Raw genomic sequence first — 23,165 nt, 5'->3', positions numbered from 1 at the left:
AGTTGATGGCTGATTTGAAAGCAAATGGCACAAATCTACCTCATCCATCAGCTGCTACTGCAAGTATTCAATTTTTGACAGTTTTAGACAGAATAAAGATTTGTAGCCTTAACTCCGAAATTCAACATTCTGAACCAGATCAGTGCAATTGGTATTCTGATGTCCAGAGTTTTCTTTTTTCTTTTTTTTCTTTTTTAGGTTTCCTTTACTGTTTTGGCAATGGGAAAACCAGATTATACAGACATTTGTAAATTCAAAACCAGATTTAAAGGGTTGCAAATTATACCTATACTGGATGAAATAGTGGCAAGAACTGCTTGTCTTTTATGTAAACCATATCAACCCCACAAATAGAGCAAGGAGAACCTCACATGTACAACTGGTCCTCACTTAGCAACCACTTGTTTAATTATGTTTGAAGTTACAATGAAACTGAGCCAAGAGATTTAAGGTTCATCCTTAAAATTGCAGCTGTCGCACCATCCCACAACCATGTGATCATGATTTGGGCACTTGGCAAGCAGCATGCAAATACATTGGTCACAGTGGTCTATGGGGTTCTCAGTCATCCAGGTTGAGGGTGTTTTTTCAGGAGGCAACTGGACTTACTTTTTTTCTCTTTGAATATGTTTGCTTGTCATCCAAGAAGCTTCTTCAGCTCTCACTGGATGGTAGGGAATGTGTTGTCAGGGTCACCTGAGTAGTGCAAATGGGTGTGGAGCCTTCTTGGAATGGTTGAAAGGACTGTGAGGACTCAGATAAACCTCCAGGTGGCTTCAACGACTTTCTAAAAGAATGTGAATGACCAGCTGTCCGCAAGGAGTATAAATCCTTCTATTCCACAGCATCCAGTCCAAGCTGAAGAAGCTTCTTGGATGAAAAGTGAAATGTCTTCAAAGGAAAACAAGAAAGTCCAGTTGCCTCATGAAAATGTGTTTTTGGGACATTGGCCACAGAGTTCCACCATTGCACAATTGACATTAGCAACCTTGACTATGGGCTTCTGACAAATAAAGCCAATGAGAAAATCACAAGTTGAAGTCACTCAATGTTGCATTTAATGACCACACAAAATGCATTTAATAATTACTGTCAGAAATGCCATCATAAGTCAGCATGGTCACATGATTTTATGCTTTAAAACTTGTAACTTAGTAATGGAGTTCCAATTTCCATAGTTAACAGAGGATTAACTATACTACACAATTTGCATTCTCTTAGTCACAATATGCTCCCAGTACTACAGGGATGCATTTGAAATAGAGAATATATGCCATACTTTTTACTAACTTTCTTGTTTTGTAAGATTCATCACATTAGGAAAGATGGAGGTCTGACCTGATATTTCAACTATGCATGTTTCCTCTAAACATTTTTTTTCTTTTTGCCCTTTGTTTTCCACTTTATCATCAAGTAAAAATGTTTCATACAAGTGGTTTTAGTTAAAAGCAGATCCTCCAGAGACCTGTGATTGTCCTTTTAGCAAACACACACTTTCAATGTCAGTGTTTAGTTATAAAATGTAGCTGTGCTCTATGTTGCATGCCTTGTGAGCTACGCTAGAAGAAAAAAATCATCCAGAAGAAAAGGCATACATTTTCTTTTTTAAAAAAAAAATAGGTCATCTGTTTCAGGTAATTGTATCTAGGATGTTGGAACAATATGCATGGTTATATTTCTAAGACAAATAAATAAAATAAAGCTTTCTCATTTGCTTACAAATGTTCAGTTGCTCTCCCTCACACACTAGCACCAATGGAGTTTCACAGCCTTTTTACACTCCTATTGGAGGACACAAATTTTGGAAAGCAACAGTGAAGTAAATGTCTAAACCTCTCTTGCCCATTCATAATGATTTTGAACTAGATTGCGGTCTTACATGCAACAACAGCCATAAACAAACAGCAAAGAGATTAAATGCAAATTTGGTTTGGTTTCATATAGTCTAGATCTACAAAATAACTTAATGAACATACATGACTGAAATACCTAAGATGGAAATTAACTGAAGACTAATTTCAACTATTATTAATTTATTGGATTTGCAGCAGCAACTCCAAAAAGACTCTGGGTGGTCTTACACTATTTAAAGTACATAATTTAAAAATCATGATCATCTGGACAGAGCCAAATAAACAAAATACACAAAAATGTGATGGGCTCCACAAACACTCTAACCCCAGACCTGGAAACAGAGGGAGGTATAAGAAACTTCCAAAACCCTTGGAGAATAGTAATCATAACATCTGGGGGATGCTGTTTCAAAGATCATGGGCCATGAGAGAGAATGTACTAAATCTGTGGTTAGCTCTGAGTTTTCTAGAAAAGCTAAGCATTGTCAAAGACAGTGGTTGATACTAAGGGTGTCTACCAACTAAAAATAGAAGAAATTAATTAAGAAAAGTAAGGTGCAAAATCTATCCTTGACACATTCAGCTCTATCTCAAAACAAACCAGTCAAGTTGTTTGAAAGTGGAAGCATTAACTAGGAAGGTGATGGTCTCTTTCATGTTTAAATAGAGTCAGAATAGATGTCATGGATCCTGTAATTTGAATTACAGAATTAAGCAAGGATTGGATTCAATGGCTAACATATCTCTTTCAATTTCCAAAGACATTCCATAATTCTTTCAATTTAAAAACTGTCCCCTTCTGCCACTCTGAGAAGTATTTATAGTTCTTTAAAGGAAGAAACATGACTCAGAACATGTTGGATTTGCATGTAGGATCTGTTGGAACCTCCTTAAATTAAATACATCTGTTCCTAGGATTGTGTGGCAGATACAAAAGGCAGCTGCACAACCCCAAGAAAAAACACAACTACTTGAAAGTGTTTACAACAGGTGCTATAGGGCACACCTATGTTTTTCCCCCAAACCACATCTCTCCTTTAAGTATGGCATAGCCCTACAAATATATTTCATCAATGACATGTCTTCCATAATACATTCAACAAGGGAAATTTCTTCCTAAATACTATATGACAATTATACCCTACCCATCCTTTGGTGATCTCCAAAGGGTGGGTATAGTAGTTTATTGTTGTTGTTTTTATCTTTAGTTCTCCTTGGATTGTTAAAGAAACTAAAAATATGTGTTTAATGGAATCTACTAACTTTCCTTTGTGTCATTAGACATGAAGGATGTCATTATCAGAATACCAGTTGGGACTCATAGCAGTCTTTCGTCAATTATTAATAGTTTGGGGGTGAAAAACTGGAGTAAATTATGCTTTCCAGTTTCTAGGAGTTAGTTTTTAAAAGACCATTTTCTGGCTGTTGGTCATAGAATGTGGTCATAAGTTCTCATTGCCTCTCTGCAACTTTTGTTTGTGGAGACCAAGAAAGGGATAGAAAAGAACAGTAGGGAAAGATGACTCTGTACTGTATTGTGTAAAGCCATAAATGTCTCAAGGAATTGAGAGAAGAGCTTTTTTAGAATATTAAGGCCCGTTGAGCCCTTTCAAACTGCAAATCTGAATTACTTATTATAGCTTTCCAAGCTAGGAAATCTTCCCCCGTTCCTATATTTTCACGTCCTTACCCATTCAAATAACATGGGTAAGTTCTGAGCAGAAGTTCTAATTTATGTGTAATTTTGTGGCAGTTGAATAGCCTTTACATTTTTTTTTCTTATGGAAAAGTTAGAGGCTGATAACAAAGTATCTACCTCAAGTGTCATTTTCCAGATGATAAGCACTGCATGAGAATGAAAAGAAAAATGCAATTGTTAATATTATAGTAACTTTGAAAAAAAAATAGATCTTGTGAATAGAATTCTATGTCCAAATTTAATGAGAGCCCATCAGAATTTTCCACGTGATAGCTGACACTATCATGTCATCATTACTTGAAAGAGATTGGAGTGAACGGAGTCTTATTATCACAGTCATCTCTATAACCTAAAAATGGCTAAGTGAGATTATCACTATGGCAATTATTTTTATATAAAATAATTGAGCCTAGCCAGATTTACTATTCTCTCACACAACAGATAAATGCAACATGCCACTCCCAAGCTACATGCAATGAATCCATATGATAAGGAGAAAAGGGCATGAGAGGAAAGAGGTTGCAGAAGAGATTTCAAAAAATAAGGTTTAATTGCTTTCCAAGGACAGAGTATATTCTTTCAATTTTTTTTCCTTCTTTTAATTTGCTGTTTTTACATTTGTACACTAGTCCATCTTTGCTTAATGAAGATCTGTTTCTTGTTACGGTAGTGGAGAGCACATGAAGATGTGTGTTCCGCTTCCTCAAAGTCTCAGCATTTCCCATAAACATCTATCTACTTTGCTTGGTTAGTTAGGATCCTCCTTGGGAATAGGAATTCCTTTCAGATACATTTCTTCTCTTGTCCCAATTCTCTTCCCCATGACCCATCCTGTCACCATTAGATGATGCAACACCGCATCACCACTTGACTTCGAGACCTGCCACGACGACCAAAATTGGTGAGCTCCCCCTCCTATTCTGATCTACTTTAATCACAGGGAATCAGTAATGGGGTTTAGATTCTACTTTACAACACAGGAGAATTTGGCATTTATCAGGATAGAACAGAGAAAGAAAGTGGTAAGTGTGCAAGGGAGGAGGGGAGGGAATGGACATGTGTGTGTAAATGTTGGGAGAAGTGGGCTGAATGAAATAATACTAATTCCACTTTATTTTCTGAAATGTGGCTTGTATGGTTCTTTATTCAATGGACATTTACATGTAATACACTCCAAAACACATGAATGAAGATTAAATCCAGGTGAGCTTACATATTGGATTTATCATATGAAATTTATAGCTGTCATTTGGAAAGCTAAATGCAAATAAATCATATATACAAGGAATGTAATTCTTGAAAATTTCTTTTAATTTTCCTGAAATGATGAGGGAAGAACAAGATGAAGGGAAACATTTTGTCAAAGTTTGAATTGTCTTTTTGAATTAATGGGATGAATATGTCCTCGATTTGTATGTAGAATGAAGAATTGGCAATTGTTTGTGGGGTTTATTCTGACTAGAACTGAATTCTTCCTGCTTTCCTTTAAGGAATTGGGAAATTCATTTCTGAAATCTCAAGATTCACTTTGCTGATCAGTCCTAGGTCAAATTTGGGTTTCTAACTCAGTATTAATACTGGTGAAGAAAAAAGCAATCTTTAGAAAAAATGTTGGATGGATACTATAGAACCTGCTGGCGGTTCATTTTGAGATGCTAGCAGAGTTCAGGTTCACCACTATATTCTCTCTTTTCAAAATGTCCATCCAATAAAATTGCTTGCTAGTCAAAGCATAGGCTACTTTTCAAAGATAAACCTGTGTTTAAGAACTGATACTTTAAGGAGAAGGCTATAAGAATCCTTCTTACTTGGATTTAGTTTTCTGCAGCAAAGGGGTACTGGGTCTGATTTCCATAACTTCAGTGTGAGTTGGTAATGGTTGCATAGAGTTTTACTGTGAAAGTGAAGTACTCAACGAATAGAATTGTTTGTTTACACTAACTTTATGTTAAGATATATCTTTTTCTTCTACAGAAATGATAATCCTATATTGTCTTAAAGTTGAACTTGATTTAAATGCAGTTTATATCCTCATTCAGAAATAGTTATTTTATGTTTTAAGGAGTCATGAAGCATACATTTATCCATCTTTTAATGCTATATCTTTTTCCAAGTCATAGGACAGGACTAAATCTCTGTTCAGTCCACGGAAGGATCCAATTTTCTTAAATTCCATAATATGCAAAAATCGGAACTGAACTCTCTCAGATTCTCAGTAAAAAAAATGCAGAATGCTTGATCTTAAAATTGGTTTGATCTCATCACTTGGGTGAAATTTGGAATCTTGGCTTCTGCTAAATATGTTTACATTTATGGGAATACAGTAAGGCCAAGAAAATCTGGGTTTGTTGCTATTTGTTTGATCTGGTTTATCCTAATTTGTAACACAATGAGACCATTTTTGGGGTATTCCAGTCACTCAGCCATCACAATTGCCATCACCACCAATGTCAGAAAACTTGCTCTGATCTTCCACTCTCATCTGACCAGGACGTAACATAAAACATTTTGGTTTTTAAAAAGGGGGAAGAATATTCCTGGCAATAACATTGTTCACTCCCCCCCCCATTCACTTAGGACGACAGTTAACGATCTTCAACACCCAGGCTCAAATAGCCATTGGAGGAAAAGATAGAGGGCGTCTCTTCCAAGGTCAGCTTTCCGGTCTCTATTACAATGGCTTGAAAGTATTGAACATGGCAGCAGAAAACAACCCGAACATCAAAATCAATGGAAGTGTTCGGCTGGTTGGTGAAGTCCCATCTATTCTGGGGACAGCTCCCACAACCTCTATGCCACCAGAGATGTCCACCACTGTCATGGAAACTACCACTACTATGGCCACTACTACAACGCGGAAAAATCGCTCCACACCTACCATTCAGGTAAGTTGAATGTTTTGTGTTCCTATGTTTTCAAGCCTAATTTTTTTTTCTCAGATGTATGTTTTCCCAAAATAAAATTAAGAACAAAAATTGACATTTGCCAAATTTTGAGATTGTTATTTACTAGGCATGTGTCATCCTTCAGTGATGCTCTTTTAAACCCTCTTTATTTTACACATGAACATGAAGAATAGGATTTGATTTTTTTTAAAATCGTTTGGTAAGTGAATCATGTGAATTCTGACTATCCAGTACCAATGCTTCCATGTCAGCCAACTGGACTTCCTGAATGCTTTTATTCCCACATCTGTTTGCAAGCTTCATATCAATTGAAGAATTACAATCTTAAGTGCTACAAGAAGAAGCACAACCATTCCAATAGCAATTTAAATATCCATTTGGATATCCTTCCTATTAACTGGAACTATCTCCATCCAGCTCAGTTTTATTTTAAATGTGTCAAGTTCTTCTAACCCTTAATAGTTAATGTTTAGTTCCTAAAGTTGGTTTAGGAAACTTACAGGTTTCTTTAGATTCTTAGAGACAAAGTCAAGTATCCTTAGTATACTTTGTCCAGTGGTGTGATGCATAACATTCTTCTGGTGATATTATATGGAAGTAAAAAGGCTGATGGGTTGAATAAATCTCTTAAGTTGTTTAATTCTTGGCTGTAGAAATTGATCAACATAACCTAAAACGTTTTAGGCTACAAGTCAGATTAAAATGATTCCATAAAATCTTTTTCATCTAAGAAAATCACCATTTTGCCAATGCTTTATTATCCCCAAATTAATTGAAACTGATAATAATCCCTATTGAGTTCAACAAGAGCTTCAGGACAAGAAGACATAAAAGTAATCCTTGAGGAGGTGTATATGTATATATGTGTGTGTGTGTGTGTGTATAAAAATAAAGGGAACACAAGATAAGACATCCTACTATTAAATACAGTACATTGTGTTGTTTAAGTGTTCCCTTTATTTTTTTTGAGCAGTATATATACATACATATATACTGTACATACACATACACACACAGACACACACACACCCCTATCTATTTGAACAATACGGCCTGGTCTGATGGGTTTGGGGTTTGGATTTGATTTTAACATAGTTTTAATTGTTGTATTATATTGGGCATAATTATTTATATTTCGATATTTATTGCCCTGTACACCGCCCTGAGTCCTTCGGGAGAAGGGCGGTATAAAAATTTAATAAATAAATAAATAAATAAATAAATAAATAAATAAATATATAAATATATACATATACATATACGTACACACACACACACACACACACACCAGCCCTATCAGTATCATGTGTTCTTGATAGACGCATTAGGACAACGCTAACGTACTTAGCACAATTATTTTCTGATATTTTTTATAATGTAGTACAGGTGGCAGACCGCAAGCTGTGCAAATTCAATCCAAAACATTCTATATGTTAAATATTTATAACTAGCACAGTATACTTTTGTTAAAGTGCATATAAGATCTTCTGAAAAATAGTTATGGTCTGCTTTACATTTTTTATCTACATCAAAGTAAACCCCATACATTCTAATTAAAATAGTAACAAGCAACAGATGTTTTATTCCATATGTTATACATTTAAGTTAGCATGTTGAAGTTTAGGTATTTTTAACATGTAGAGAATTACTTTATAAATATCACAAAGGTGCGTTGAAGTTTTTTCACCCTTGAAAACGGTTCACTTCGAATTGAAAAAGCTTCTTAGATGAGAAGCTGAACATTTTCAAGGAAAAAAGCAAGAAAGTCCAATTGCCATTGAATAGCACCTTTGGGACAACTATACATGGATCATTGAGCATCTTCATATATACTTTATGAATATAATGTATTAAGCAATCTAATTATTTAGTAACTGATTAAGCAATCTAATCATTTACAAAATATCTTTGCAAAGGTTTGTTTTCCCTTTTACTTATGCTTCTCCACAATTCTTGAATATTATGTTTTTAAAATTTATCTTTATGTGATAGTTGTCATCTTAAACAAAAAATTAAACACTCTTATCTTCAGTGGGACAAGAATTATTTTGAGACACTTATCTCTCTTAAAATTTCTACCCAGTATCCATATAATGCTTGCAATGTGTTCTTTAGTTCCTTGTCACAATTCTGGGTTTTTTTTACATCAGTGGTCCCCAAGCTTTTGGCCACCAGGAACCAGTTCTGTGGAGAGAGGTTTTTCTGCAGGCTGGAGGGGGTTTAAATTGTTAGCTGCAAAAGATGGGTGAAAAAGGTACTAGAATGATTTAATAAAGTGCACATCAGTATTTAGAAACAATGATTTCCTGGATCCACCCACACTAATGGACTTGCCTTAGCTGATATTAAAGCAGTAACTCTTGACATTTCATTCTTCTTACCAGAAGGCAGGTAAAAGTCAATATGCACTTCTGTTACTATCTCTCAAGAGCAAATCAATTTATTACCATCCTGGTGAAATATAATTCTTTCTGTCATTCACTTGGTAAATATGTTCAGTTCCATCTGAATAAGCTACATTAAACACAGGTGATGCTTTCTGCAAAAGATCTCATGGGAGCGTGGATAGGCCTATCTCTTATGTGGTGCTTTATATAAAGCAACCATGTCCACCCTTTCTCCTTTTTTCAGAATTTGTAATTTATTTTATCTATTTCATTATATTTTAATGACCATAGACTTTTCAGCCAAATGCATACAGATGCTTCCCTGGGATTAGCAACTCTGATTAGGGCATTATTTAGTTAAGTGAATTTAACTCTACTGATAAGCAGCTATAGTCTCCATGCAGTTACTATATTAGAATCTTTTTTCTAAGATGTGCAGCATTTTGTGAGTTTGGAAACTATCTCTCTGTTCATGCCAGTAGAGATTAGTGCAGCTAATAATACTGTGTTGCCTGCTTGAGATTTTATGTTTGTTCCATTTAATGAAGCACCTCTGTATCTGACTATTAGAGCTGCCTGCTGATCCTAACTGAAAATGTAGATTTAACCTCCTCACATATGGGTATGTTCCTGTATTCAAGTTTAAATTGTTTCAAAATCACATGTCTGGTATTAAATTGTTCTCACAGGCCTTGAGGCCCTGACATACCAGGTTCTCTCATCAAACAGTACCTTTTGGGAGAATTTCACTTTGCCTTGCTGCTGTGCGTAGGATATTGAAGCATATGGTAATTGTGTACTTAAACAATTCTGGTTTTAATACCATTATGTCTTGGAGTGCAGACTGATGCTAGAGTAGAGCTGTACTGCATCCAAATGAGAGGGATGCTGTCAGTGGGGGGATTCAAATATGTGAACAACCAGTTTTCTGTGTGGATGCCACTTCCGAAAGTCCATTCTGGGCCTGGGCAACAAAAAGTTAGCTACCAATTCTGCCAAAGTGGTGGGAACCAGCTGAATCCCACCATTGGTTGCTGTTCTTCCTTTCAGTCATTCTATCACGGGAGGGTTTGCTCTTATAGTCGAAAGTTGTATACTTGGCCTGAGCACTCTTCTTACCTGACCAGAGAGCTTTCTTAATTGGTCAGAGCTCATCACGTGGGCTCACAAAGATAAAAGCAAGGTTAGATTTTGTTAATACTGAACTGAGAAATCTTAGGACCATAAGTTGGTCTACAGTTTAATATATATATTGGAAGAAGGCAATTGGAACACACTTTTTATACTGCTTCCAGGAACTATGACAAGTGCATGTCTTTACCATTAAATCTGCATGACAACTTATACTTTATTTGTTTGTTTGTTTGTTTGTTTATTTAAGAAAATGCGTATGGCCGCCCACTCAGTCTCAGTGACTCTGGGAGGCTTAGAAAAAAAACAGCAAAAAAAACCCCCCAAATGATTTCTCAGGAGTGATGTATCCCCAAGCAATCCTCTTGCTCTCTCAAAGCATTCCTAAGGGATGAGTAGTATATAGAAAGATAGGTTCCTTAACATTTTCTGCCTGTCTATTTGCAGTTCAGCTGGCATTGCTTCATACTTTACTAACAAACATCATAACGTTAGTTGAACTGATCTAAGTGTCCCTAAATAAATAAGGAAACTGTACCCTAAAATAAATACGTTAATTAAGCTTCTCACACTTTCCTCGGGCACCTTGAAGCTAAACGCTGTCTAGATGTTCAGATATTTCGGTGGGAATGACACAAACTAATTCATCTATCAAATGAAGGTGGATGTGCGAAGTGCTGAACTGAATGATTAAAATCTTATATATTGCAATTATGTGATATCAAGGCTCAGAAATAGAATTCCCATTATCGCCGGGTAGGGGTGAATACATTTGCTAAATCCTTTAAGCACAAAGGGAGCTTGCACACTGAATCTTCTTCCCATTCTTCCTACAGGCTTTTTTCTTTTTTTTTCCATTATTCTCAAAAGACCCTTTCCAAAAGATTGTCAGGGTGAAAAGAATCCACTCAATGTTGAAAAACTTAAAATGTGTCTTACGAGACTTCAGTACAGTAAGAAATCAGTCAAAAAACGTCAAAGAAATGTCCTGTTTTTGCTAATCCCTCTCTTCTACTACAGTTCTGGGATGCTGTGAGGCATAGAATTTTGAGCAACACATTTTCATAAGGTCTGGCTCTGGGAACACTTATTTTCACTCGTGCCTTGTGATGGTGAATGGCAACGAGATTTCTCACTCTAATTAACCTACAGCTGTCTAGAAAGAAAGATTTGCTTATCCTTTTTCGCAATTGCCTGGCTATTTTCCCCTCTTCAAAAAAAAAAAAAAAAGGAAAAGAGAAGGAAAGGAAAGGAAACTGATTTCTTAATTTAATTGGTTTTATTTTTATATATTGGTCACAACTAGATAAAAAAGAATGAAAGGAATGGAATATTTATTATTTAAGATGGCTTTTGTAGGATCATTCAGAACACCAAAAATTGTATTTTTCTATCCTAGATTTTATTCCCATTTCACATTTGTCCCTGCAAAGGTTGTTGCTATAATGCTTCAATCAGCATAATAATAACACCCTCACTTTTATTATTCTATAGGGGTCTCCAGCCTGTATCGGGCCACAGCCTGTTGGCCATCTGGCCACGGGAATGGCTGGCGAGTATGTGCACATGTGCATGCAACCCCCACTTGTGCTAGTGCCACCACATGGGTGCTAGTGGCCCTTTTTGTGAATGTGTGGGAGTGGTAGCACCGCTGCCAGTATCACATGGGCACTAGCAGCTTGTTTGCACATGTACATGGGTGCCAGCAGTCCGCTTGCACATGCACGCAGGCACCAGCACTGCCGCCTGCACTACTGTGGGTGTGTGTGGAGCCCTTGCGCATGTGCACGGGTGCTAGTCCCGCACTGTATATGTATCCATTTGCGCATGCATGCGCTCACACACATTTCCTTGCTCCTCCCTTTCCCTCCAGGCCAGGAAGGTTGGGGAGCTCTGCTCTAGGTTGTGATCACATTTTAATGAAAGTCACAGTGAAAATGTCATCAGGTCAAATTTCAGGCAAAATAGATCTTTTAGTGGAAGACAAGCAAGTAATGTTTTGTCATTTATTTTTTCTTCCATGAAAATCCCAAAGAAGTATGATAATATGCATTGTCTACAAAATAAAAAAAGAAAGTAAAAATGAATGAGCATTCATGGATAATAAATGGAGGTGAATACTTAATATTCTATGTTGATTATATTTGTATATTTATTAGTACTGTTATTTTCATAGATTATAATAGGAAGGAAAAAACAACGGTCTTACTACTAATGTCTAGAAAAGTCATGGCACTAGAGCAAGAATTGAGTTACATGGTAAATCTAAAGGCAAGAAAAGTGGACAGAACTATTCAAAGTATTTTTGCTGGATCTGTTCAACATTGATTGTCTCACTAAGAAAAACCTCAATTCATTGGTGTATTTTATCTTAAGAAAAATTGTGCCACCGGTAGTTCTTTCTGTAAGAATTTAAAGAAGAAACTTTATTTTCTTTTTTAAAAAAATATGTTTTATTAATTTTTTAACATAATCACCTTCATATTTGGTAAACAGTGTGTTGTCTGGGTTTACATTTAAGAAACATTCACTAACAGTTAATTTATATAATCTGTAATCCACACAATAGCTTTACTTGATTTCCTCTTTTTCCCATAATGTTCTCTTTTACCAACCTTAAAAAGGTAATACAATTCTTGTTATTTTAGTGAATGACGATTGAGTATAAAAATTTGCTAATATTTCTACAGATAATAATCACATCAATATAATATTCCTTTTCTATCTAGTCATTCTGAATGTCTCATCATAGATCCTGTTTACAGTTCTTGTTTACATTTGTTTTTCCCACAATATTCAAGACATTCTTACTGGTTAAGATTTTCTCAAAGTTAATTATGTTTAAATATTTAAGTCTATTTTTTCTCATGTAAGCTAACTCAATACTTTTACCTTTCTTAAGGAATAAATAAGACTAAAAAAAGAAAATTGTAATTGTAATTTTCTTAAAGTCAATCACCTTTAAATATCTAAAACACTTCCTTTATATAAACCATTCCAACTCTTTTATATTACTTATATCAAGAAATAAAACAAAAAGAAAGAAGAAAAAGAAAGTACGGTTACTTAAGGGATTCTTCTCTCTTAAAATAAAATTCATATCCAAAATGTTTCTATTTTTTTAACCATATTTGAACAGTTATTTCTTTTTTAAATATTCTCTCTGATAGGCCCCATCATCTATTTTCTTAATTTTCACTTTAGCCTTTTTCTTTTGCCCAGTATCTTTCTTAATCAATATGTTCTGCTGAATCAAAGAATCTTTCCAATTCTTGTAGGTGTTACTGTAGATATAAAAGGTAAGTCAAGTACAATATCTTTGTAAGAGGCATTTGCCCATTCATTTTTGTTGAAAATCTTTTCCTTTCTTTTTCTCTCTGCTTCTCTTATCATTTTTTGTCTCTCCAGTTCTAATGTTTTTCCTGGCATCTCTGCACTCCATTTTGTCCAATCTTTTTTCTTATCCTCAAATTTGTTTTGTGGTTTTAAAGTATAAGTTGTCTTTTCCAAATCCAGTATTTCTTATATATATATTTTCCATTTGGGCTAATCATACTTCTTTGTTTTGTTAGGTTCCATCTTTAAGTCTCTATCCTCAAATTTGTATTCAGTTGTCTGTTTTATCTGTTCTTTCTCTGTTGTTGTTTCCTGGATTGTTTTTTGTTGTAAAGTTAAATTGGAGATGAATTGGTTTGTATTTTCAAAGTTATTTTGGATTTCTTTGTGGTTTGAAATCATTGTTATTTAAATTAGTTACACATATCATATGTCTCCTCTTGAAATTATTTATTTTTTTCTTGATAAGCTCTTTCTATAAATCTCTGATTTTCCATGATGACTAAGAATCCAAATTTTCTTTTCTCTGCATATAGCTTGGGGATCAGAATTAAATAGATACTTGTAATCCAGAAAGTTCAAAAAAGTGTTTGTTTGTTTTTTGTTCCTTGAAGTTTATAAGTCTCACTTTGCAGCCCAGATTGTTGTTTTTTGTCACTGTTGTCTATTGTTAGAGCTTTGAAGGTCACAAGTAAAAAATAGTTTTTTTTTCCAGATTTTGCAAGTCCTGCATGAAAGCCATAGCTGTTGTAGTCTTCATCCACCACTTGATGTCAGCACCACTTTATTTCTCAAATTTTCAAAATGAACAAATTACCTTTAAAATGAGAATCTTAACCATTTAGTTATTTCAAACTTATCCAAATTTAGGTTTTATAGTCATTTCATTTCAATACGTTTTGGTCCTTTATGAAAGGTTTAATTTTCTGCTTCTGTTAGTTAAAAAGGATGGGGTAAAAATCCCCCTCCTTCACTTTTGGAGGTTTTTTGCTTCTTAGGATATTTTTTCCTTTCAGGAAAGTTGATAAGTAGGATAGAGAAAATCAATGTTCTTACCCAGATTCAAATGTGCTCTTTACAATCAGCTTAAAATAGTGCTTTTGACTTTGGTTGCTTGCAGCTTGGGCTAGACTCTGAAGTTAGGCTAGCCTTTCTCCTGTTGGTTTCTGGAATGCTTCTGCTGGACCAATTGGGTTGGCCTCCATCTCTCCGTGGTCCCTGGGACTTCCTTCCTTCTTTGCTGCCTCATTGGGGTGGCTTCTGGCCCATTTAGGGTCCCCTAACAGGAAGAAACTCAGCCAAAGGGCACGGAGCCCTGGACCCCTCAACTGCTGTGCTGCTGCGCAGGACTGGAAGTCAGAAGAAACTTTATTTTCTATCCTTTTTGAATTAGCACAAGAAGCATATATGTTAATCTTGTCTCTTCTGTGAAGTGTAGTAATCCCTAGAGTGCAATAAATCTTAAAAGGTTATTAGATATGTAGTATCTCCAGTGAGTAAAATGTTCCTTATGGTTTAATTAATATTTTTTACACTTTTATTTCATTTATCTAAAAACATCTGAAATTTTCAGCTGATCCAGAATTCATATTTTTGATTTATTAATCTCTTATTGCTATAATATTGTGTAGGACAAATTCAGTATTTGAATTGTCCACTAAATTATTGAATTCAATAATAACTAAATTATTGGTTGAACCTCATGCAGGCATGTCTTCATGAAGTCTCTCCATTTATGAAGTTTAAGTTTAAGTTTATTGCATTTATATACTGCCTTTTCCCTTAGGACTCAGGGCGGTTTACAAGGTATTTAAAAACATCAATACAATACAAAAGTTAAAAACAATTTAAAAATAATTAAATGGATTATGGAAAATGCATGTGAATATCAAAAGGATCTGTATATTTATTTATTTATTTATTTTATTGAATGTATATACCGCCCTTTCCCGAAGGACTCAGGGCGGTTTACAGGGTATTTAAAACAAAAATCAATACAAAAGTTAAAAACAATTAAAAAGATTAAATCAAATCCCAAAAAATAAAAACCCCAATTAAAATTCTCAGCCTAGGCTGGAAAGCTCAAAGAGCCAGGTCTTCAGGTCCCGGCGGAATGAACAAAGGTCGGGGGCAGTCCTAAGCTCCATGGGCAGCTGGTTCCAAAGGGCAGGTGCACCCACTGAGAAGGCCCTCCCCCTGGGTGTTATCCGCTGGCAGTCTTTTACTGGTGGCACCCTGAGAAGGCCCTCCCTGTGGGAGCGCACAGGACAAAGGGAACTTGATGCTGGCAGCAGGTGTTCCCTCAAATATCCAGGACCCAAGCCATTTACGGCTTCATAGGTCATCACCAGCACCTTGAATCTCACCCGGAGGGCAACCGGAAGCCAATGCAGCTCGCGGAGCAGAGATGTTACATGGGAGTATCGGGAAACCCCCATCACAACTCGTGCGGCCACATTCTGCACCAGCTGAAGCCTCCAAGTGGTCCTCAAGGGCAGCCCCATGTAGAGAGCGTTGCAGTAGTCTAACCGGGATGTCACGAGCGCATGGGTGACTGTGCGTAGGGCATCTCGGTCCAGATAAGGTCGCAACTGGCGCACCAGGTGAACCTGGGCAAAAGCCCCTCACAGCTCCTATGTGATCTTCAAAATTGAGCCGTAAATCCAGGAGGACGCCCAAGTTGCGAGCCCTATCAACGGGGGGTAACACCTCACCCCCCCATCGTTAAAGATGGAATAGTCTGGTTAACCCGAGATGCCGGTATGCACAGCCACTCAGTCTTGGCAGGATTGAGACGAAGCCTGTTTCTCCCCATCCAGACCTGGGCCGCCTCCAGGCAATGGGACATCACGGCGAGGGCATCACTGGGTTGGTTCGGGGTGGAGAAAAATGATACCCCACCCCAAAACCACGAATGATCTCACCCAGTGGCTTCATGTAGATGTTGAACAGGAGGTGAGAGAGAACCGACCCCTGAGGAACTCCACAAACGAGAGGCCTCGGGGCGGATCTCTGCCCTCCCATCAACACCGACCGTGAGCGTCCCAGGAGATAGGAGGAGAACCACCGTAAAACAGTGCCTCCCACTCCCAACCCCCTGAGACGCCGCAGTAAGATACCATGGTCGATGGTATCAAAAGCTGCTGAGAGATCTAATAGGACTAGGACAGAGGAGCAACCCCTGTCCCGAGCCCGCCAGAGATCATTCACCAGTGCGACCAATGCCATCTCCGTGCTGTACCCGGGCCTGAAACCCGATTGGTACGGGTCCAGATATTCAGTTTCCTCCAGGAACAGAGGAAGCTGATGTGCCACCACACTCTCAACAACCTTCGCCAAAAAGCGAAGGTTGGAGACCGGACGATAGTTATTTAAAACAGCCGGGTCCAGGGCAGGCTTCTTGAGGAGGGGTCTCACCACCGCCTCCTTCAAGGCGGTGGGGAAGATACCCTCCTTCAAAGAAGCAGTTATTACTGCCTGGAACCAGCCTTGTGTCTCCTCCCGGGCCGCATAAACCAGCCAGGAGGGGCACGGGTCCAACAAACAGGTGGTGGAGCTCAGCCTCCCCATAATCCTGTTCACACCATCAGGGAAACAGGATCGAACTCAGTCCAGATAACATGCTCAAGACCGTCCGATTCCTCCACGTCAGACTCCACCCAGTCAGAGTCCAAGCCGGCCCGGATCTGAGCGATTTTGTTTGTCAGATGATGACTGAACTCCTTGGCCCGTCCCTGCAAGGGATCCCCCCTCACCTCCTGATTAAGAAGGGAGCGAGTCACCCTAAACAGGGCGGCCGAGCGATTATCTGCGGATGCGATGAGGGCAGTGAAGTAATTAGCCTTCGCTGTCCTCATCGCCGCAAGATAAGACCTTATAAAGGTTCTTAGCTGCGATCGGTCAGATTCGGATTGGCTGGACCTCCAACCGCTCTCTAGACCCCGTCTCTGACGCTTCATCTCCCGGAGCTCCACAGAGAACCATGGAGCCCAGCAGGATCTGTGCCGGGTCAGGGGTCGCAAGGGTACAACACAGTTGAGTGCCTCGGTGGCCCTCATTTCCCAGGCATCCACCAAGGCATCGACTGGGCTGTGAGTGAGGGTGATGGGTATAGACCTAAGTGCCATCTGGAACTGTTCTGGGTCCATTAGGCGCTTGGGGTGGAACCACCTGGTTGGTTCTGCAGCCCAGCGGCGAGGGGTGGCATAATGGAAGACCAGCCGCAGGAGGTGATGATTGGACCATGACAGGGGAGCAATAGTTGGTGAACCCTTTCCCAAATCATCCAGCCACTGTCCAGACAGGAACACCAGGTCGAGAGTGTGACCCCCCATATGAGTCGGGCCCTGAATTACTTGGGTCAGGTCCATGGCCATCATGGAAGCCATGAACTCCCGAGCTAACTCAGACAACCCTCCCAGGGAAGGCAGGTTGAAGTCACCCAGAACTATAAGCCTGGGGAGCTCCACTGCCAAGCCTGAGAGGGTGTCGAGCAGCTCGGGCAGGGCTGTTGCCACACAACTGGGACCCCTAACCGGCCCAGACTGAGTGCCAGTTAATAATTCCCTCCCCACATATGAACCTGAACTAAGATTGGTTTTGATAATATGTGTTATATATAGATGTAGTTTGGGATATATTGTAAAATTGGGATATTATCGAATTATGAATCAAATCATACAAAGCTACCATATATGCATTCACTTGCTGACCTATAATATTTATTGGGACTAAAAGTACCATTGGTTTCAAACTTGTTATTTTGGCTCTACTACTAAAAACCTTTAACTAAGATGTACTTCTAGTTCCAGATAGGTTAAATTTTGCACATGAGTCAATTCTGCAATAGATCCTGTTGGGAATAGCAGATATTACTCAATGCACTAGCATGAATGAAAGGTGAATGGACGGGCATTATGTACTTTGGGCAAATACAGGTGGTCCAAATTTCTTAGCTGACTGTCCTCAAATATATTTCTTTGGAATCATTTAATAGTCTGTGATACATGAAAAGTTGTCTCATGTTTGACCAGCAGTTGGCCCCTAATCTGTTTGTTGCGAGTAATCACTATTTGGTATTTGAGTTCTTTTGACAAGCATATGTCATGTTTCTGGAGCCAGTTTGCCTTCAACATGTAATTATGAATTGGAATATCCTCTAGTACTTCCTACTGACATTTCTTACTTTGGGGGAAATGCCTGCTAGGAAATACATTTATGAAAATGTTGAAATATAGCATAAATAAAATAATACACAATTGCATGAAAATAAAAGCCTTAATAATTTGTAAATATGTTTAACTATCAAAAAGGAAGCTAATATAATTTTTTCCAGTTCTACCGTAGTTTCATTTGCCCCTGGGAAATTACTGTATCCATTTACTTTTACCATGAAGAAACTACAGAGAGGCATCATCAATTGGGGATTTTTTGTGCAGAATACAATGTTTCTAGCAGATTTGCAGCATGACATTTCTTTTTCCAGAAACACATACCAAGATTTGAGAACATAATGACCATAAGTCTAATATATGCTGGCTAGGGAATTCTGGGAGTTGAAACTCACCTATTTTAAAAGGTGCTGAGGTTGAGAAACGCAGCTCTAATTAATTCTTCAAGGAGGGGAGAGAATTTCAGAATAGAATAGAGTTGGAAGGGACCTTGGAGGTCTTCTAGTCCAGCCCCCTGCTCAAGCAGGAGAACCTATACAGTCTCAGGGGAATGTGTAGTCTCTTCTTAAAAATCTCCAGTGATGGAGCGTCCAAGATTTCTGGGGGTAGGTTAGTTGATTACCCAATTTCTGCCTATCTTTTCTCAAAAACTGAAAAAAATATATGTTGGAAGGACCAAATGTTCTTACATATTATGAATTCAGCTAAATATATTAGAACAAAGACATCAAAGGACACCTTACATCATATAACTGTGAAATTACAATAAAAACAGAAATAAGTTATTATTATATTATGGTAGAATTTAGAAGGCAGCATTAAAATCAGTTTCACTAAGAGAGTTTCAAAGGAAACAGATTAGTTAATATATTGAACCTAAAATAACAGCATAACAGAGTTGGAAAGAACTTTGGAAGTCTTCTAGTCAACCCACTGCTCAGGCAAGAAAGCCTATACATTTCAGACAAATATCAAACCTTCCCTGCAATTCTAACATTAATTATGGCATAATTTTAAATGGATAGAATAATGAAATGAAAATAGTTATGTATAGTATATTATCCTGCACAATACTATTTTTAACTGTGATTGGGATTTCATATTTGTTATATAAAGTTGGTTCTCAGCCTGCGGACCTCCTGGACTCACATCACCTGCTAAAACAGCAAGTAGAAGCCACAGGTCTTCCAGGCTATTCAGAAATTTCAGCTGGCTCAAAATGCAACAGTATGGATAGTTATGGATGTGCCTAAGATTGCCATATTGACTGCTTTGGTTTCTGGTCAATTTCTGGAGCACTTCAAAGTGTTGTTGTTTGTTTGTTTTTGTTGTTTTTTTTTGAATTCCTGTATTTCAAAAACTACCAACTCTGGTTCCAATAAAATTTGTGAAAGAAGGCATATAAAGAATGTTTTCATAAGGGACTGAAAATGAGCTATTCTCAATAATAGCCCCAAATATAATGATGGTCCTCCAGAACAGTTTTTCTTAGATATAAGTATGACCCCTTCTCTATTAAGTTCTTGAAGAGCAGTGACAACTTAAGTCTTCTGTGGGATTTTAGGGGATAACATGGAATGATCAGTCTAGAGAAACTGTTGGGTTTTGTTATTGTTTTGGATTACTGTTGATTGCACTGTTCTCTTTTAAACCTTTATTACTTCTTAATAGGAGTAAAGTTACACATTAATACTGTATAAACAAAACAAACTTCTGGAGTTCTAGATAAAATTACTGAATTTGGTTTTTAATTACTTCTGGGAAGTAGCAGTATGTAAGAAAAAAAACACAGGGAATATTATGTTACAGAATACTATCAGCAGGAATTGACACAATTAGATTAAGCTTGGATAAGGCCAAATTTTGAGCTGAGGATCAGTTCCAAAATAGATGTAGCTGAAGACAGTTATTCTGTCTTATAGTTCCTGATCCTTCATTTTAAAATAGAATATACCAGCTAGGTCAGGGTTTTTCAACCGGTGGTACGCGTACCACCAGTGGTACGCGAGCACATGGCTGGTGATACACAGCGTTGCCTTCCTTCCCCCCCCCAGCCCCCCCACTCTTTACCAGCTCACGTGCCAGAAAACATGCTGCTAGCCAGCAGCCTGCAGGTGAAGAGCGCAGGCGCAAAGTGAGGTCCCGCCCTCCCCTTGGACTCATTGTTAGCAACCTTCCCCCAGAAGCAAGCCTGAGTCTGAAGGGGACAGAGACAGCCTCTGCAGGTAGGTTGTCCATTTTCTTTTCCTCCTCCCTCTCCTCTTCCCGATGATTTTTATGGAGGGGAAAGCAAAGTGGCAATGAGTCCCCAGGACTCATCCCGCAGCAGCAAGTGGGAATCAAGGCCCACATTTTTTTTCTGATCCGTGCCAAGCTAGGCGAAGCCATCAGAATGTGGAGGGAAAAACACGCTGACCTGACCCCCCCACACACACACTGTTGGTGACTCTGTACAGCTGGCCCTGACCTCTGCCAACTGGAGCCTGTCAGCGGAGGTTGGGGCCCTGGGTACAGAGTCGTCAGCTGATCAGAAACATGGATTCCCTCTGCTGCGTGTCCCAATTCTATCCTTGCAGCAAGGCAAGCAGTTGGGACGAGGACTTGAGATCCAACGTTTCTCTGTGCATGCTGTGTCATCCCAATTGCTTTCCTTGCAGCAAGCAAGCAGTTGGGACGAAGACTCGAGATCCGGTGTTTCTCCGCGTGCGCTACACCATCCCAATTGCTTTCCTTGCAGCAAGGCAAGCAGTTGGGACGAAGACTCGAGACCTGGTGTTTCAAATACTGATTCCCTCTGCTGCGCCATCACAATTGCTTTCCTTGCAGCAAGGCAAGCAGTTGGGACGAAGACTCGAGATCCGGCGTTTCAAACGCCAATTCCCTCTGCTGCGCCATCCCAATTGCTTTCCTTGCAGCAAGGCAAGTAGTTGGGACGAAGACTCAAGATCCGGCATTTCAAACAACAATTCCCTCTGCTGAGCCATCCCAATTGCTTTCCTTGCAGCAAGGCAAGTAGTTGGGATGAAGACTCGAGATATGGCATTTCAAATGCCGATTCCCTCTGCTGCGCCATCCCAATTGCTTTCCTTGCAGCAAGGCAAGCAATTGGGACGAAGACTCGAGATCCGGCGTTTCAAACGCCAATTCCCTCTGCTGCGCCATCCCAATTGCTTTCCTTGCAGCAAGGCAAGTAGTTGGGACGAAGACTCGAGACCTGGTGTTTCAAATACTGATTCCCTCTGCTGCGCCATCACAATTGCTTTCCTTGCAGCAAGGCAAGCAGTTGGGACGAAGACTCGAGATCCGGCGTTTCAAACGCCAATTCCCTCTGCTGCGCCATCCCAATTGCTTTCCTTGCAGCAAGGCAAGTAGTTGGGACGAAGACTCGAGATCCGGCATTTCAAACAACAATTCCCTCTGCTGAGCCATCCCAATTGCTTTCCTTGCAGCAAGGCAAGTAGTTGGGACGAAGACTCGAGATCCGGCATTTCAAACAACAATTCCCTCTGCTGAGCCATCCCAATTGCTTTCCTTGCAGCAAGGCAAGTAGTTGGGATGAAGACTCGAGATACGGCATTTCAAATGCCGATTCCCTCTGCTGTGCCATCCCAATTGCTTTCCTTGCAGCAAGGCAAGCAGTTGGGACGAAGACTCAAGATCCGGTGTTTCTCCACGCGCGCTGATGAACGTGCGTGGAGAAATGCCGATTCCCTCTGCTGTGCCGTACCAATTACTTTCCTTGCAGCAAGTATTTACTGGCCTCACTTAGCAACCTCAAGCTCCCAGAGAAGGGAGGGAGGGAGGAGGGAAGGGGAGGAGGGAGGGGGAGATGGGAGGGATGGAAGGACGGGACAAAGAAGGAGGTAAGAAAGGAAGGAAAGAAGGACAATGGGAGAGAGGGAGGGAAGGAGGGCACCCACCCCAGTCCCACCCCCCTCCACCAGAGACCCATGGACTCCTCCCACATACACACACACAAACACACACACAGGCACCCTGTAACCTAAGGGAGGGAGGGAGGGACAATGGAAGGGAGGAAGGGAAGGAGGAAGGGACAAAGAAGGAGGTAAGAAAAGAAGGAAAGAAGGAAGGGACAATGGGAGAGAGGGAGGGAAGGAGGGCACCCACCCCAGTCCCACCCCCTTCCACCAGAGACCCATGGATTCCCCCCACACAGGCACCCTGCAACCTGAGTGATGAGCTGTCCCCCCCCAGCCATTGACTTTGCTTGTCAAAAAGTTGCAAAAGGTGATCACATGACTCTGGGACACTGACCGTCATAAGTATGATTCAGTTGCCAAGCATCCGAATATAAATCACATGACCCTGGGGATGCTGCAACAGTCATATGTATGAAAAATGGTCATAAGTTACTTTTTTCAGTGCCGTCGTAACTTCGAACAGTCACTAAGCAAAATGTTGTAAGTCGAGGACTACCTGTACTTTATCATTTTTTTCCTTTTTTTTTTGGTCATGTTTTTGACACCTTGCTGGGCGACTGGTGGTACTCGGAGAGTGCCTTATCCTAAAAGTGGTACAATGGGTGAAAAGGTTGAAAAGCCCTGAGCTAGGTTACAGGATAATGTAAACTATACCAAATTGCAGATTTTCAAATATCAATCTGTGTGGTATTTTCTTATTTGGACACTAAATGTACTGGGCCCACCCCTGCACTTAAGTAC

At 39.2% G+C, this 23,165-nt stretch overlaps 1 protein-coding gene across 4 annotated transcripts in view; it reads left to right on the top strand.

The window, feature by feature from the left end:
- The window catches only part of NRXN3 (neurexin 3), a gene marked incomplete at its 5' end in the record, with an annotated part of 1,312,545 nt that overhangs the window by 1,162,843 nt on the left and 126,537 nt on the right, over nucleotides 1-23,165 (top strand). For all 4 annotated transcript variants that reach the window (XM_081316144.1, XM_081316146.1, XM_081316147.1 and 1 more), the window contains one exon: nucleotides 6,130-6,437. In XM_081316144.1, coding sequence (XP_081172270.1) covers nucleotides 6,130-6,437 — 308 coding nt within the window. The remainder of the gene's footprint in view (nucleotides 1-6,129; nucleotides 6,438-23,165) is intronic.

The sequence above is a fragment of the Vipera berus genome (assembly GCF_964194415.1).
Source record: "Vipera berus genome assembly, chromosome: 1".
Classification (NCBI taxonomy): Eukaryota; Metazoa; Chordata; class Lepidosauria; order Squamata; family Viperidae; genus Vipera; species Vipera berus.
This window is presented reverse-complemented; position numbering and strand designations above follow the sequence as displayed.